The sequence below is a fragment of the Cetorhinus maximus genome, chromosome 4, assembly GCF_964194155.1.
Source record: "Cetorhinus maximus chromosome 4, sCetMax3.hap1.1, whole genome shotgun sequence".
Lineage (NCBI taxonomy): Eukaryota > Metazoa > Chordata > Chondrichthyes > Lamniformes > Cetorhinidae > Cetorhinus > Cetorhinus maximus.
Genome location: NC_135882.1, coordinates 9599932 through 9614865, shown reverse-complemented (window position 1 = coordinate 9614865; position 14934 = coordinate 9599932). Strand labels below are relative to the sequence as shown.

Here is a 14934-nt window from a genome sequence, read left to right as displayed (position 1 = left end):
GATGGTACACACTGCTGCCACTGTTTATCAGTGATGGAGCGAGTGTATGTTTGTGGATGGGGTGCCAATCAAGCAGGCTGCTTTGTCCTGGATGGTGTCAAGCTTCTTGAGTGTTGTTGGGGCTGCACTCATCCAAGCCATTGGAGAGTATTCCATCACACCCTGACTTATGCCTTGTAAATGGTGGACAGGCTTTGGGGAGTCAGGAAGTGAGTTACTTGCTGCAGGATTCCTAGCCTCTGACCTGCTCTTGTAGCCACAGTATTTATATGGCTAGTCCAGTTCAGTTCCTGGTCAATGGTAACCCCCAGGATGTTGATCGTGGGAGGTTCAGCAATGGTAATGACATTGAATGTCAAGGGCAGATGTTTGATTCTCTCTTGTTGGAGATGGTCATTGCCTGACACTTATCAGCTCAAGCCTGGATATTGCCCAGGTCTTGAGGGTAACAAAGTTCTGAATGAGTTGATTTTTTAAAATTATCCTTTCATGGAATGTGAGCATCACTGGTAAGGCCAGCATTTGTTGTCCATTCCTAATTGCCCTTGAGAAGATGATGGTGAGCCATCTTCTTGAACCGCTGCTGCCTATGTGGTGTAGGTACACCCACAGTTTTCCTACTAGGGAGGGAGTTCCAGGATTTTGATCAAGCAACAGTGAAAGAACGGTGACATAGTTCCAAGTCAGGATGGTGAGTAGCTTGGAGGGGAACTTGCAGGTGGTGATGTTCCCAGGCATCTGCTGCCTTATCCTTCTAGGTGGGAGAGGTTGTGGGTTTAGAAGGTGCTGTTGAAGAAGCCTTGGTGAGTTGCTGCAATGCATCTTGTAGATGGTAAACAGTGCTCCCACAGCGGACTGGTGGCGGAGGGAGATAATGTTTAACTTGGAGGATGAGGTGCCAATCAAATGGGCTGCTTTGTCCAGGATAGTTTTTGAGTGTTGCTGGAGCTGCACGCATCCAGGCAAGTGGAGAGTATTCCATCAAGCTCCTGACTTGTTCCTTGTTATGGTGGACAGGCTTTGGGGAGTTAAGAGGTGAGTTATTCTCTGCAGGATTCCCAGCCTCTGACCTGCTCTTGTAGCCACAGTATTTATGTGGCTGGTCCAGTTTAGTTTTTGGTCAAACGTAGCTCCCAGGATGTGGACGGTGGAGGACTCCCAGCCTCTGACCTGCTCATGTAGCCACAGTATTCATAGGGCTAGTCGTTGAGTTAGGGGTTTGTGTAGGGTAAAGCTTGGAAAGGCAGTCAGAAAACTGAGTCTGAAGGTGACAAAAACATGGATGAGAGTTTTAGCAGCAGTGCATGTGATGGCCCAGAGATGGAAGTAAGCATTCTTGCTGAAGGATGAGATGTAGGGATTAAAGTTCAGTTTTGGATTAAGCAGCACAGCAAGGTTATTCAGCATAGGGCTGTGGGTGGCTGATGGAATTTGAGGACTAGGGCCCAAGAGTTTCTCGCAGAGACCAAAATAAGGCAGCTTTAATCTTGTCACTGTCAAGCTACAAAACAAAAGTTGGCTCACCCACAACTTCAAGTTGGAGAGGGAGCTTGACCATACAGAAACTTGTCAAATCAAGGGTGTTAGTGGAGAGCTCTGGGTGGGTACCTGTGAAAGTTGAGGATAAATGTAAGGGGGAGTGTCTGGTCAAAAATTGATTAACGAGTGAATTTAAAATCTTAACATTTATCTAAAACTATTGAAAGAATATTGGATAAATTAGAAGAAAGGAAAATGGAATTCAATAACCCCTGCCAAACCAAAAACATCTAAATTCCTAAAAATTACAAAACCTATCGGACGTTGCTATTTTAGGATTGTTACTCCAAATATTTATATTAATGGGAATACTTCTGAAGCAGGCACAAATATAAAAACCATAGCTGTTCTATTCATATCCACCTTTTTCGAAAACATTAGGTGGCAACAGTGAATAAAGCCCATTTCACAAAGTCTGCTGATTTTTATCTTAAATATGTAAAATGGCAGGGATCACCATTATTTATAGGCTGAACCAAATGAATGAGCATAAACAGCTCTACTACCTTACTACAGGAGAGGCACTGCGTCAAGGAATGCAAATCAAGCAAAACTGAGCACTTGAAATGATATATGTGGTACAACTATGGTGTATCGAGAGAGCCAGACAACATAGCCAATTCATAGAGTTCCCTCATCACTGCAACAAACATTCAGGAACATGTTTAACCACGATGGGGCAGGGGGACATGTCATTAAAAACTCAGAGAGGAAAGGATAATTTAAAAGGCCTCTTCACATATCACTAATAGATAAATACAATTTATATACTGTAAAATGACTTCTGTACTTCAATGAGATGCAATTTCAAGTATCCATCACAGTATTGCTGATGCATAAACAGTTTGGCACATACAGTATCTGGCACTCTCACACTGAGTGAAGGGCTAATGGCATGTTAGTAACCCTTCCTGCAAAACATCCCTTTAAAAAAACCTCAGTCTGTGGATCAAAATAATTTATCCAGTGTTATGACTGATGGGAAGTAAAACCTTCAGGGCGAACAGATTTGTTTTTTAAAAATCTGTTACCTCAGCATTACTGTCACAAATCGCAAAAGCTAAATTGCAAGAATTCTCAAAACATTGGCCTTTGTGGTGGCAAGCAACTTTACAAATAAGAAGAGTTTTTAAAAAAAAAACAGGCCTCTGGAACCTGAATGTTTATTACGAATGCCTGCATCAACCACTAGTTACAGGCTCGAGTTCCCATCTATATCTCTGTTTACATGCTCAGTATCGGTTCGGTTTTTGTACTGAATTTATAATTGTTTTGTATTAAAGTGCATCGTGCAAATTTTGTACAACAAGTTTTGTACATTTTCTTATTTTTTTTCTCCCCTGCTCTCATGGCACTGCAGAAGATAAAAATGCATCTATGTCACAGCGCTGATTTTATAACAGCATTGAATTAGCGTGATTCAAACCGAGACCATGTAAACAGCCTGATTCAAATCCCTCGCTGGCTTCTGCCCCCTTGTACAACACAAGAGTATGCATTGACATGAACGTGATACAGTCTGGAGTACCTCCTGCCATGGTGCCATGCAAGAAGAGTACCAGGATTGAATTTAGCTTTGATCAATAGATCCATATAGAACTCAATCACCATTGTAAATGTGCTATATGATGTTTTTTTTAAAATGACCTGCTCGTTTTGTGGAGCACTGAAAAATATCTTGCGTATGCAAAACAAAGGTACTGTATTTTAATCCACTTCAATGCAAGGACGATAAAGTGATAAGAACTGATAAAATATTTTGTCTGGTCACTTTAAATTACAGGTCCGTAAAACAGAATTAGAGATTATTTCCATGATATTACTTTTCTCAGCATTTTTATACAAGAGAGAGAGGTGTTTTTAAATATGACTTTAATTTTTCATTTATTACTTTGCAGCACCCTGTATGGCTGATATCAGGTGTTTCTTCTGGTGTTTTGGTTTGACTTCCTCGAAAAAATTCTGCACAATGCATTGTTTTTCTGCTACAGAAAGCAATTAATTTTGGCAGAGTTGCATTTTTTCTTTTCAAAATGTTAAACCACTTTATTTTCACATAAATGCTCAATGCCCACGTGTTAATTTTTCCACATAAAAGAAAACCCTAAACTGTGCATCCTCACAAAAGAGGAAAAAGCTAAGGGGAATATTTAGCACAGGCAGTTCTAATTTGGGTAAAGACTGGTGGAGGCCCAACACTGCTAGCAACTGGCTAATAAAAAAAACAAATATTAAACATTCTGAAATGCAACCGATCTAAATATGTAGTTAGGTCTGCATTTCAAATACAAAGTGGCTTGTCGGTCGAAGGAAAGTGATGGGAAAATTACTTATCTCATTATGAATTCTACAGTAAGATAATAGGTAGAGAGTGAGTTCAAAGGTGGTAGCAATAAAGAAATCTCTAATACTCTTGGAGGATATTAGTGATTCTTGAATGGTGCAGGTAACCAATAAATGTTTCAAATCGCTGTTGAATATCTGATCAAATAATAACTCTGCCTGTACTGTACGAGAAAATTGAGGGGTTAGCGAGCCTGTTAAAGGACTGGATTTGCGGCCTCGTCAAATTGATTTGCATATACTGAATTTCCTGGTATTTTATAGGCCTTTATCCACCTTTAGTTATATTAACTCGCACAATATTATGACGGCATTTTTGAGGTACTTAACCTCCGCATTGACAGTGTCTTTTGTGAAACTCCCTCCTACACGTTAGAACCCCTCTGTGCAACTGAGCAGTTCTGGCTGTTGCCCTCAACTCAGAAAAAAGTACCTGAGCATGGTTATAAAAATGTTACATGTTAAAGCAAACCTTTTCTAGCTGACAACACACGTTCCAGAAAATTCTTCCCATTGAAAGCATCTTTTGAGAACTGGGTCTGATGCTTTTGACTGGTCAGGAGTACCCAGTTATTTATAAAACCCTTTAATAAATCATAGCTATTTCATTTTGCGGTAGAAATCAATTATGCCTTCTTGATAATATTTAATCAGTGCTACTTTTTGTCACTGTTTCCAGTGAGCAGCTGAGGACACTGTAGATGAAAACTTGACATAACAGAAACGCAGGATGTTCCAAACTATTGGTAAATCAAAAACTAAAGTCATATTTTAGAAATCTCTCTCTATTTTGTAACTAAATGTTTAGAAAAATAATAGCACACAGGAATTAAGGGCTGTAATTCACTCTCTGCATTCTGCAGACATTCATTAACCACTCGAACTTCTCTCGTGTGATTTATGTCGTCAGAACCTCCAAGTTAAATTATAGCCATTAGCTTCCTGTCTGGCATTTATTATTCGCCATTCTAAATGCTAGCAAAAAATATTGGGGTATTTTCCCTCTCAAAAAACTACTTTTTTTTTTGCAATGATCTTAAGTTCATATATTTTCACGCAAGCTACCAGAAATTAACACATTTTCCTTTGTCAATGTTACAATTTTCTATTGCCCCAAAAGCTTCAAATAAGAAAGAATGGCCATTACGTATCACAAATATTCAACACAACTAATAACCATCATCTCATGCACCACTTCTGTAGCAACTGCAATCCAGTGACACAGACTTATATATACTCGTATATACGTTTGAATCTCATTTACATAACATATATCACTAGATACCTACACAGCAATTAAATTAACTAACCTATCAATCTGAAAAAAAAAGTCTAAATAAGTGTCAATATATCACAAACTCTAGTGGTCTTTGTACTTAAAGGTTCACATCACCACATGCCCTCCAAAAAATTGTGCAGCATAACAAACAATACAGTCAAAATTATTTTAATGGCATTAAAAAAATATTTTTACGGTTTTGCTTACACTGGCTACACTGTTGTATATTTCTCGTTCTTCCATCTGTGACCTCTTCTGCCAAAATCTCTTGGCAACAAAATAAAAATTAGTTTGTTCTGTCTTATTTACAAACAGTCATTAAATAAGTAAAATGCCAAAGCTTCTGGCATTCCTGTGCACAATCTCATTTGCAAGGCACTAGCCTGCAATTCCTAGCCATGCTGTTAATATTCAGGGTACAGATGAATCCTGTTACGTGTAATGGCAAGAAAGTGGCTTGTTCCCAAAACGCTTTATTTACCCAAACAGCTATTCCAGTACTGAATAATTGTGTTGGGAACAAATTAAAGGGATTTGCTTATTTCAGAACTTTACCTGCAATTTGCTTAAATTCGTTTAAGTGCAAACTTGTTAAGATGAAATACTGTGAACATATGACACAGTATGTCAGGCAAATTAAATAATATTTGGAGGGTGCTTCATGTAATTGCTACCCATAGAGCGCCAAAGAAGGGAGATTTCATATGAACAGCCTATAAGAATTTTTTTGTTTAAAAATTGAATAATTCAAGCTTTTTTAAAATATAAAAACCACACTGAATTTTTTCCAGAAGACTGGAGCCAGTTGTAAATAACTGCTCAGCTTAAATGGAGCAAGAAAGGAACTAATGTCTGTATTACTTGGAGCCGAAGTGCATCAAAATGTTTCCTTGTAGTACAGTTTAACTGAAAATTTGTGATGAAGCACTCTCCGTCTGTTGAATAAATTAATCGTTTTTTTTTTAACTCTTTATGGTGCCGTGAATGCTGCAGAAAAAGGATGAATCACCACAGACAGAGCTCACGCTGCGAGACAGGAGGAGATAAATAGGGATTTCCCACAGAGTTTTTAACAATGCGGGAAAAATTCCAGATTGAATGTCAGATTCTTCCACCGTGGTCTTTGCAGCTCAAAAGGCTGCCAGCAAGAGGCTGAACAGAGGAGGGCACTCTCGCTATGCTAAACCCTATCACTGACCTGGCACATTCATTATGATCTATTCAGTGGCCCAAGTCTCAGGATTTGTAACATAGAACCACCTGTGGTACAGTCTGCAATAGTATTCTATTGGAACAGTTGCATTTTCTAAGTATTACAGCATTGCATTACTCGGGCAAAACAATTAGCTCTTTGTGTACAAAACGCAGATGTGGAGAGGGCTAATACATTCCTGATATGATGTATTACTCTATACACGTTGAAAGAGTAATATGTACAATACTGAGATTTTCTTAGTCTTGAAGTTTCTTCCCAACTAATTTCCTTCAAGAAATAAAAGTTTAAAATAACTTGTTGCTCTTTCTAGAATCGTGGATGTGCAAATGAGGGTAGTATATATATCAAATACTGAATGCATTGGATACAAACTGCTAACAAGTATTATTGACACACCTAGTGGGTGGTCTTAAAGTCTCCCAAATGGTTGATTAAGAAGCAGAGAACAATGGGAGATTAAATGAAGAAAACACTGAGCCTTTTCTCATTGTGCCATTGTCCACCAGTCATTAACAAAATGCCGAACTTAATAGGAAACACTGTAAAAATGAAAGCTGAAGCTGACACACAGCAAATTACAAACTTTCAGCATTCCTCTACTAAAAGTGGCTCGGTAGTAATATGCTAGAAAATGGTTCTGCCTCTGCACAAAGAACTCACTGGCTGGTTGGTGAAGCTGACAGGAATCTGATCATTACAAAGGCGTTCTTTAGCTTTCAGCTATATACCCTGGATCGTTACCTCTCCCTCCACCTTTCGAAAAAATTATCTCCAATCATCAACTGCCACTCAAGATTTGTACACTGCATCGCATATGCATGTTTTAATAAATGGCACTGCAGATGAATAATTAAATGTAACATCATAATATAAAAATGTGGTAAACTTAAAATTGGATCTGTACCTGCCTGTTTTGAGTTGGTTTCTGCACTGTTCTCCTCTAAAAGGCAGCAAATTCAATGCAAATCGACAGTATGATAGCGACCGTGCTGTTTTGAAGGTTCCACCTCAGTGATGTCATGGATAGGGAACTGACACATCTGAGGCAGCTACATATTCAACTTTTTCAATACTCTGAATCAGGTCCCATGGTCCCAATTTTACAGCTTTCACACCCAGTCATATTTCTCCCCTTTTTATTGTCATGTCAAGAAACTCAACGTTTGCCAGCAAGCATGACTTATGAGACACTCTTCACTCATGACGTCACTTCCAGGTAATGCAGTTTTGTACCACAGAGTGCTTCATTGCCATCGGGAAAATTAATAAATAAAACAAACCACAAACAAACAGTCGAATACATTTGAAACTCTTGATTCTGAAATAAGAAAAGGGACCCTGACAGGTACACCAAAGTAGAGAGTTAAAGCTTCCGTGAAATGAACACACCCACTTTAAGAACATGAACACCAAACACGCAGCAGAAATAAAACAGTTACAACACATAATGCTTTTTAAAAATATAAATGCTAATGCCAATAGTTATGCTTTAGCTTACAACAAAACAACATTCTGCACTTGGAGGGTTAAAAATCTAGCCTAGCAAAATTTTTCCTACTTAAGGTCTGTAAACACTTCTCTTCATCTAGATGGGCATGTGATAAGCTGTGGCATGTAAGAAACTCACTGGGATCTCTGTTTAACACTCAAATTCAGTGTTAACACTTAACAGAACAGTGGTAAGCTGTGCCGCCAAGGTCAACGGCACAGATGTACTAATTGTATTATGAGTTTGACATCTAGTGGCCACCTCTGGCAGGGCAAAGCAGGCAAAGGTTAAATCAGCAAGCTCTGTCAAAGCGCTTCTAACTACCCACCCTCAGGGATAACCCATCAGATGCTTGTTGGCACACCATGCAATCCCACCTTTTCAGTGAAGCCAAACAAAGGAAACTAATGTGTTACACTGGACAACAATGCAGTACTAATAAAGAAAGGAAGCACAAAAGGCCAAAACAACCCCAGTTTTTTTTAAAAAAAAGCCATGAATAAAACCAGCAACAAATTCCAACTACAATCATACCAGACCATTTCCCTCCCAATCCTGGAACCCCACACCATTTTCTGCAGCCAAAAAGCCCAGCAATAGTCAAACTGTTCCTTGATACTGAAGATTCAAAGAAACACAAAACTAAACAACTATTCCCACAACGAATTACATTATCTCTATTTTGGAAAATAGATGATATAACTTGCCTTTTGCAATTAAGCCCCACCTTTGTTAATATTTTGACAATGCTGTCATCCACATAAAACATCCAGCTCACAAGTAGTTCAAGACTACCATATTATCAAAGTCTGTTAACTTATATTGTGACCAAAAGAGACCATTCTGCTCAATGTCTGAACAGAGGTAATACATGGCAAAAACGCCAAGGCAACAGCAATCAAAACAAAATTACTCCTAACAGCATTAGAATGAATGAGAAACTCCTAACTTATGCGATATATGGTTACATATGCCAATGTCATACTATTGGGACTAATTATTACTTAAATCTTTTCCATCTATCCAAACGTAGTAGTAAAAAAAATTAAATAACCATAGCAATAAGAATGATTTATTAAAATATTTTTTTCAAAGAGATTGGAACTTTTTCATGCAAGAGGTGTAAAATAAAAACAATAATATGCAGCTCCTTTGTATTTTATACATGCCGGTTTAGCAGCTGGAAAACATAAGTTTCCTTTTAAGCTATCTGTACCAAAACCATTTTGTGATCAGTAGCTTGAGACAACAACGAACATTATTTACACAAGCTTTCTCTATCAAGTTAGGTTCTCTCGAAAACTGAGTTTTACTAACATCCATGGCTGATCCAAAACAATATTTGGAATGGTGTTAAACGAATTCTGATTAGCAAAATAACTTCACGAGATGTCTTTACCTCAGACAGAAAATATTGTAACTACAATATTTCATTTCCTTGGCCTCTGTATTCTACACTTTCTTCCCTATAAATTCTACAGAGTCGTAAAAAAGCCGCAGAAACAATATTTTCACTGAGGTACAAAATTCTTTTGTGAAATATTTCATTTGAAATTTGTGACCAAGAAAGGAGAGCAATCAAATGGCAGTACAGCATTTCAACTATACTATTCTTAGTTGTAGGAAAATTACACCGCCTTACAGGATAACGCTGTGCAGGCATACATTTACAGAGTGCAATGTACAGAAACAAATACAGCAATTCCGACAGAATTGACAGCGTCTAGTGCCAAAGATTATTAATTTCTTTTCAAAAGGCTAAAGACCTAATAGTTCGTATTCATTGCCACACCAGCCTTACTACCTAAAGTAACTGATGTTCATAATAATGGAACCAAAGTTTTTCTATATCTAAAGGTGCAATTTAAAAAGGTAAACTCATGTTGGAATAAGAATGCAATTCTTCAGGAACTAACAAAATGGAATGGTCTACAAACATCATTGCTTCACATGGGCAACACGACACTCTTGTACAAATTTACCACAGTGAATTGCATAAAATAAATTAAGGGTCATCCTTTACACAAATTACTATACCAACCATACCACCATCTGTCACAATTTAAAATTAAATTATCTTTTGCTACCATCTTCTGTAATGACAACTTAAAATTCCTGTTGTATCAATTGTTAATGCAGCAGAAAAAGAAATGCACCAGGCAGCTCTAGCTGTGTGTACAAATTCATTTAAAGCTGCTGCAAACTCAACTTGCTATCAGTGAACGGTTTTAATTTACCAGAGCAGCAAGTGACAGAAACAGAAATACAGTACTGTCCATTGATGCCTTTTACCAAGCCTATCAGCTATTGTACTAAATAGATTACTATCATTACAAATGACAGGTCATAATACTTCCCACAGAGCTATTTTTCTACAGTATTATCATTCAATTCTGCAAATATTAACACAAAACTGCACCCTGAGAGGAGTGTTTGTCTTTATTAAAGATAGTTTTTGAAGCATAAATCATTGAAGAAGCTCAACCGTGCAATGTATCTGGATGGAAAATGTTAAGTGTCTCGATGGCATGGGAAACTCTTATTTACATTGAACTCTGTTTCTATCCAAGTATTTAAGTTCCCCTACTGTGTTATCAATCCTTAAACTAAGAGCTTTTCAACAAACAGCATTTTTAGGAATTCGAAAGAAACACACTTAGCATATTAAACCTTGCAGGATTTATAAATTAGCATCATCTGCAAGATTACGTATATCTACTCAAAAACTGTTCTCTGTAGGGACTAAGCAAAGGAAATTCCATTCTGAACTTCACTGTACCACTGTTTTTTTTTGTTTCCAGCATCTCTAAATGGTGTCATAATAAGAATGATTGCAGTGTTCACTCCAAAGTATTTAACAGTCCAAACCATGGAAAAATAATTTAATGACCCATTGCTTCCACACTGAATTACCAAAGACAAGGAGGGGGGGTGGGGGGGGGGGGAATAAAACCCAATTAAATAATAAAATGGAAACTCGACTGATAACGCTATTCAGGGTAGTGGGGGGAGAAAAAGCTGCCATTCATACCTCTACCTCTGAACTCCAATCAGTTCCTCTGTTGACTTCCAGATTGAAGATGGTAAAACCTGATTAAACCACCGCATTATACCACAATCCCAATCTGAATGTGTGAAAACTAACCTAAAACTTCTCCAGCAACCAATTACAACGCCCCGCTTAAAATCTCGTGTAAAAAAAAATTGTGAATGGCACACCAGAAAAGTTCCCTTTTTCCAGTACTGTAGCAATGACACAAGTCAGGGTGTTCCATAACTCGACAATTCTGCTGGAGCATGTTTTTACTTATGTCACTGGTGCATGGAAGTTTGTGGGTAAATATTTAACTACCATTACGAAATCTTTCTATTTTGCACAAGAATGCAGCAGGAAAAAAAAAGTATGGATTGTTTCTGAAGGCCTCTCTCCTACTTAGTAGTAAATCTTTAAAGCCCTAAAATCGTTACATGGTTGCAACGGTGGCTTGTGAGAGCCAGTTTACAGCTATTCAACAGATCACAACAATAATGCCAAAAATTCCACACTGGGATGCAGTGTAGTCCTTTTGATTGTGAGGCTGTCTTTTTTCCCCCTGCAGAAATAAATCCATTCATCCGACCATGTAGTCATTGAGGACGATACAAAACAAGCCAAGTGTGAGAAATTCTACGTGATGGAGTAAACAAAAAACATTTCCATGACAAAAAAAAAATACTTTGCACTTAATCTACCTTACCATATGCAAGCTTTTCTTTTAACTTTAAAAAATATATTTAAAAAAATGCTTTGTTGAAATCTGGCCTGGGAGAAACCTTGAGAAGCTGAGAACGGGCCGCCAAATAAATAATAAAAAAAAGCAGCCTTACATTTACTAATATAGATATATAAATCTGTAAAGTCACGTGAAGTTTTAACATGAAGGAGAATGTTTATTGTGCTACATTGTAGTTCCTTTAGTGAAGATTCCTTAACCACGAAATGTTTTATAGGGAGAAGAAAGGTTTCAAATGGACACGCACAAGTGGCTGAAAAACAAACCACTTTGACACGACGGTGAACTGTTTTTTTTTTCCCCACCTCACTTTCTGTCAGGATTATTTCCCTGCCTACAAAGACGAAGGGCTGCAGATACCGAATTTACAATCTTGATAACAGCAAACACACACACACAGACACACAGACAGAAAAATGTTATTATTACCCACACAGTGGCCAGTGTGCGGAGAGAACGAACTCTTGACCACAATGCGGCTTTCTCCTTCCCTTCACCTCCCTCCCCTCACCGGACAGGCAGAGCCCGCCGCGGACACTTTCATCCCCCCATCCTTTCAAGGAGGATGATTCCTCCCTCCCCTGTTTCAAAAGCGGGATATCGCTCGCAAAAGGAGATAATGGTGCAGCAAGTCGAATAAACAAGTCAGTCACGAAAACTCCAGTTCCCTCCGACTTGTGAATTCTCCGTGAGAGAGAGAGAGAGGAAAAAAATATGAACGCTGCCCTGTTGACATTTTAAGAATAAGAAAAAAAAAACTTGGGAATATTCGACTTTTTTTATTTTGGGGTTTTATACCAATGGCAGGCTGTGAAATGTGATGCTGACTGGATTTAAGGGTCTTATTTTTCTTCCCCTCCCCCTGTCAAATATATTTTATGTATTATATATATGTGTGTATATATGTATATTTAGTTGGCTGGAACTGGGCAGGTTTAAAATTCGATGCTTTTCATGAAGGAAATGTTGGAGCCAGGAGTGCAGGAATGAAGTGGGAAATTAAAGATGGCTGGCAGGTCAAGCTGGGAGCTCGGCGCTCTGCTTGTTTTATTGTAAATTCAACAACAAACACACACACACACACCAGCCCCACACTGACCCTTCACCCAGCTCCTTCCCCTCCACCACGGGCCCTCCTTAACCCTAAACTAAACCCCTCAAATTAAACAAATACTGTTGTATTTCTTGTCTCACAACAAGAAAACTAAACTCCCCCTCCTCCTCCTCCTCCACCACCACCACCAACAACCTCCTCTATAAACTTCTGCCAAAGTCAAGCAAACCAGGATGTCCTCTGCTGATCTCACACACACACACTCTTTCTATTTTAACACACACACATACACTCTCTCTCTCTCTTGTCTATCAAACACTTCAAAGTTACAAGATCCGGTATTCTGCGAATTAATAATCCAGGGAGAAAGAAAAGGATTTACCAACCAGTACCGTGTGCGCTCACATCTGTTATTTAAAACACTCGAACTGGAAGGTTTCTTGGAAACACGCAGCTGGAGAAGGTTGAGGGGTGGTGGTGTTTGGGGTGGGGAGGGGAAGGGGGGTGGGGGGGAGAGGAGAGGAGGGGGTGGGGGTGGGGAGGCGGTTTGTTGGTAGTCGAGGGTTGTAATGTGTTTGGATGTGTGTATGTGTGTGTAAGGGTTTGGTTTCCGAGGACCGAAACCCCGAGTCCAGCTCGCTTTCCAACCCCGGTTACAACTCTCACTGTGGGGCAGGGAGACAGCGGCAGACAACGGAGGTCCCACTCACCCCCTTCAACACACACACACACACCTATCCAAAAACAATCAGCATCTCGACTTTTTTTTCTTCTTCAAAACGACAACAAAATAAAAGGAGAAAATGCTGCCACCGAAGTGGAATATAACGCACTTATCCAGCCAGATCACTTTCTAAAACTAGCCCCAACACTCGCGAAACTACTGTCAGGGCTGCGCCGCTCACACGCAGACAGCCTAAAAATGTGTGACAAATGCTGCATTTTCCCAATGAGAAAGCAAACATTGCATTTTCGGTCTGAAGTCCACATTGTAGGGGGGGGTAGGTGGGGAGAGGGGGGGGGGGCAAATGGAAGAGAGGGGTGGTTGAGAGAGAGAGAGAGAGGGAGGGGGGTTATCTGTGCCAACATTACATAGAGTTTGCAAGTTACCACTAAAATCTAATGCAAGCCTTCGTTTCTTTTTTTTTCAATAAAAATGCATAGATACAATTTTCACACACACACCCAAAAAAATCCCCTTTCGCCTCAACATCACCATCATCTCACACACATCTTATCCTCTTAAGTGGGGAAGTGGGGAGGAGGGAGGGAGGAGGGAGAGAGAGAGAGAGAGAGTGTGAGGAGGGGGGGTTGGTGGAAGCAGATAATAAACCAAGAAAAAATTTTCAAAGGGGAGGAGGAGGAGGAGGAGAGGAGGAGGAGGAGGAGGAGGTGAGATGGAGGGGGGGGGGGGAAGCAAAAAAAAAAATTTAAAAAAAAAAAAAATATATATATACAATAACCACAAATGATGAGAAAAATTGGGAGGTTAAAAAAAGGCACACTTACAATTTTGTGAAACTATTGCCACTGCTTCCTCGTCCGACTTGAGATGCTGGGGCTTCGCTTGCTTGCGGCGCGACATGGTGGTGGTGGCAGATACATCAGCAACAAATAAAAAAATAATGTTTTTTTTCGCAAATACCCGAGTTGCAAAATTACGGAAATTAGCCGGGCAGGAGCGGCGCAAGTGCGCATGTCAGTATATAATTATGATTATCAATAATGCATTGCGATTAATCATCGCCACATCTGACAGCCCATTGGCTCCTGTCCAGAGGGGGGAGACACTTTGAGATTATTCAAATTAGAAGCAAGGAGCAGAGAGAGAGGGAGAGAGAGAGAGAGAGAGAGAAATCAAGTCACTGATCAATTACCGTCCAGTCACTTGTATGGCAGCCGCGTCCCCTTTGCTTCTGAACTCCTCTCCATGTGTGTCTCTGGCGAGCATCAAGATATTCCACCCACCTCCAAACAAAAAAACACCACCAACACCAACCCCACCCCCCCCCAAAAAAAAAATGTTGGCACACTTTCTTTTTCAGCCAAGCTCTCTCTCTCTCTCTTTCTCTCTCCCTCTCTCTCTCTCTCTCTCTCCAGAATGACACTTTCCTCTTCTTGTGAGAAGTCTCCTTCCCATTCATATCATGTTTATGCAGTGTTTGTTTGTGTCAATATTTCTCTGACAAAGCGACAGAAAAAAAAAAAGCTGGGCAGTTAACTTCGGTTTTGGTGGTAAAA

At 39.4% G+C, this 14934-nt stretch overlaps 1 protein-coding gene across 3 annotated transcripts in view; it reads right to left on the bottom strand.

Annotated features, from left to right (window-relative positions):
- Positions 1–14350, bottom strand: part of LOC144679487 (sal-like protein 3) — a 56393-nt gene extending 42043 nt beyond the window's left edge. For all 3 annotated transcript variants that reach the window (XM_078539905.1, XM_078539906.1, XM_078539907.1), the window contains exon 1: positions 14203–14350. In XM_078539905.1, coding sequence (XP_078396031.1) covers positions 14203–14278 — 76 coding nt within the window. In that variant the 5' untranslated portion in view covers positions 14279–14350. The remainder of the gene's footprint in view (positions 1–14202) is intronic.
- Positions 14351–14934: the final 584 nt, after the last annotated feature.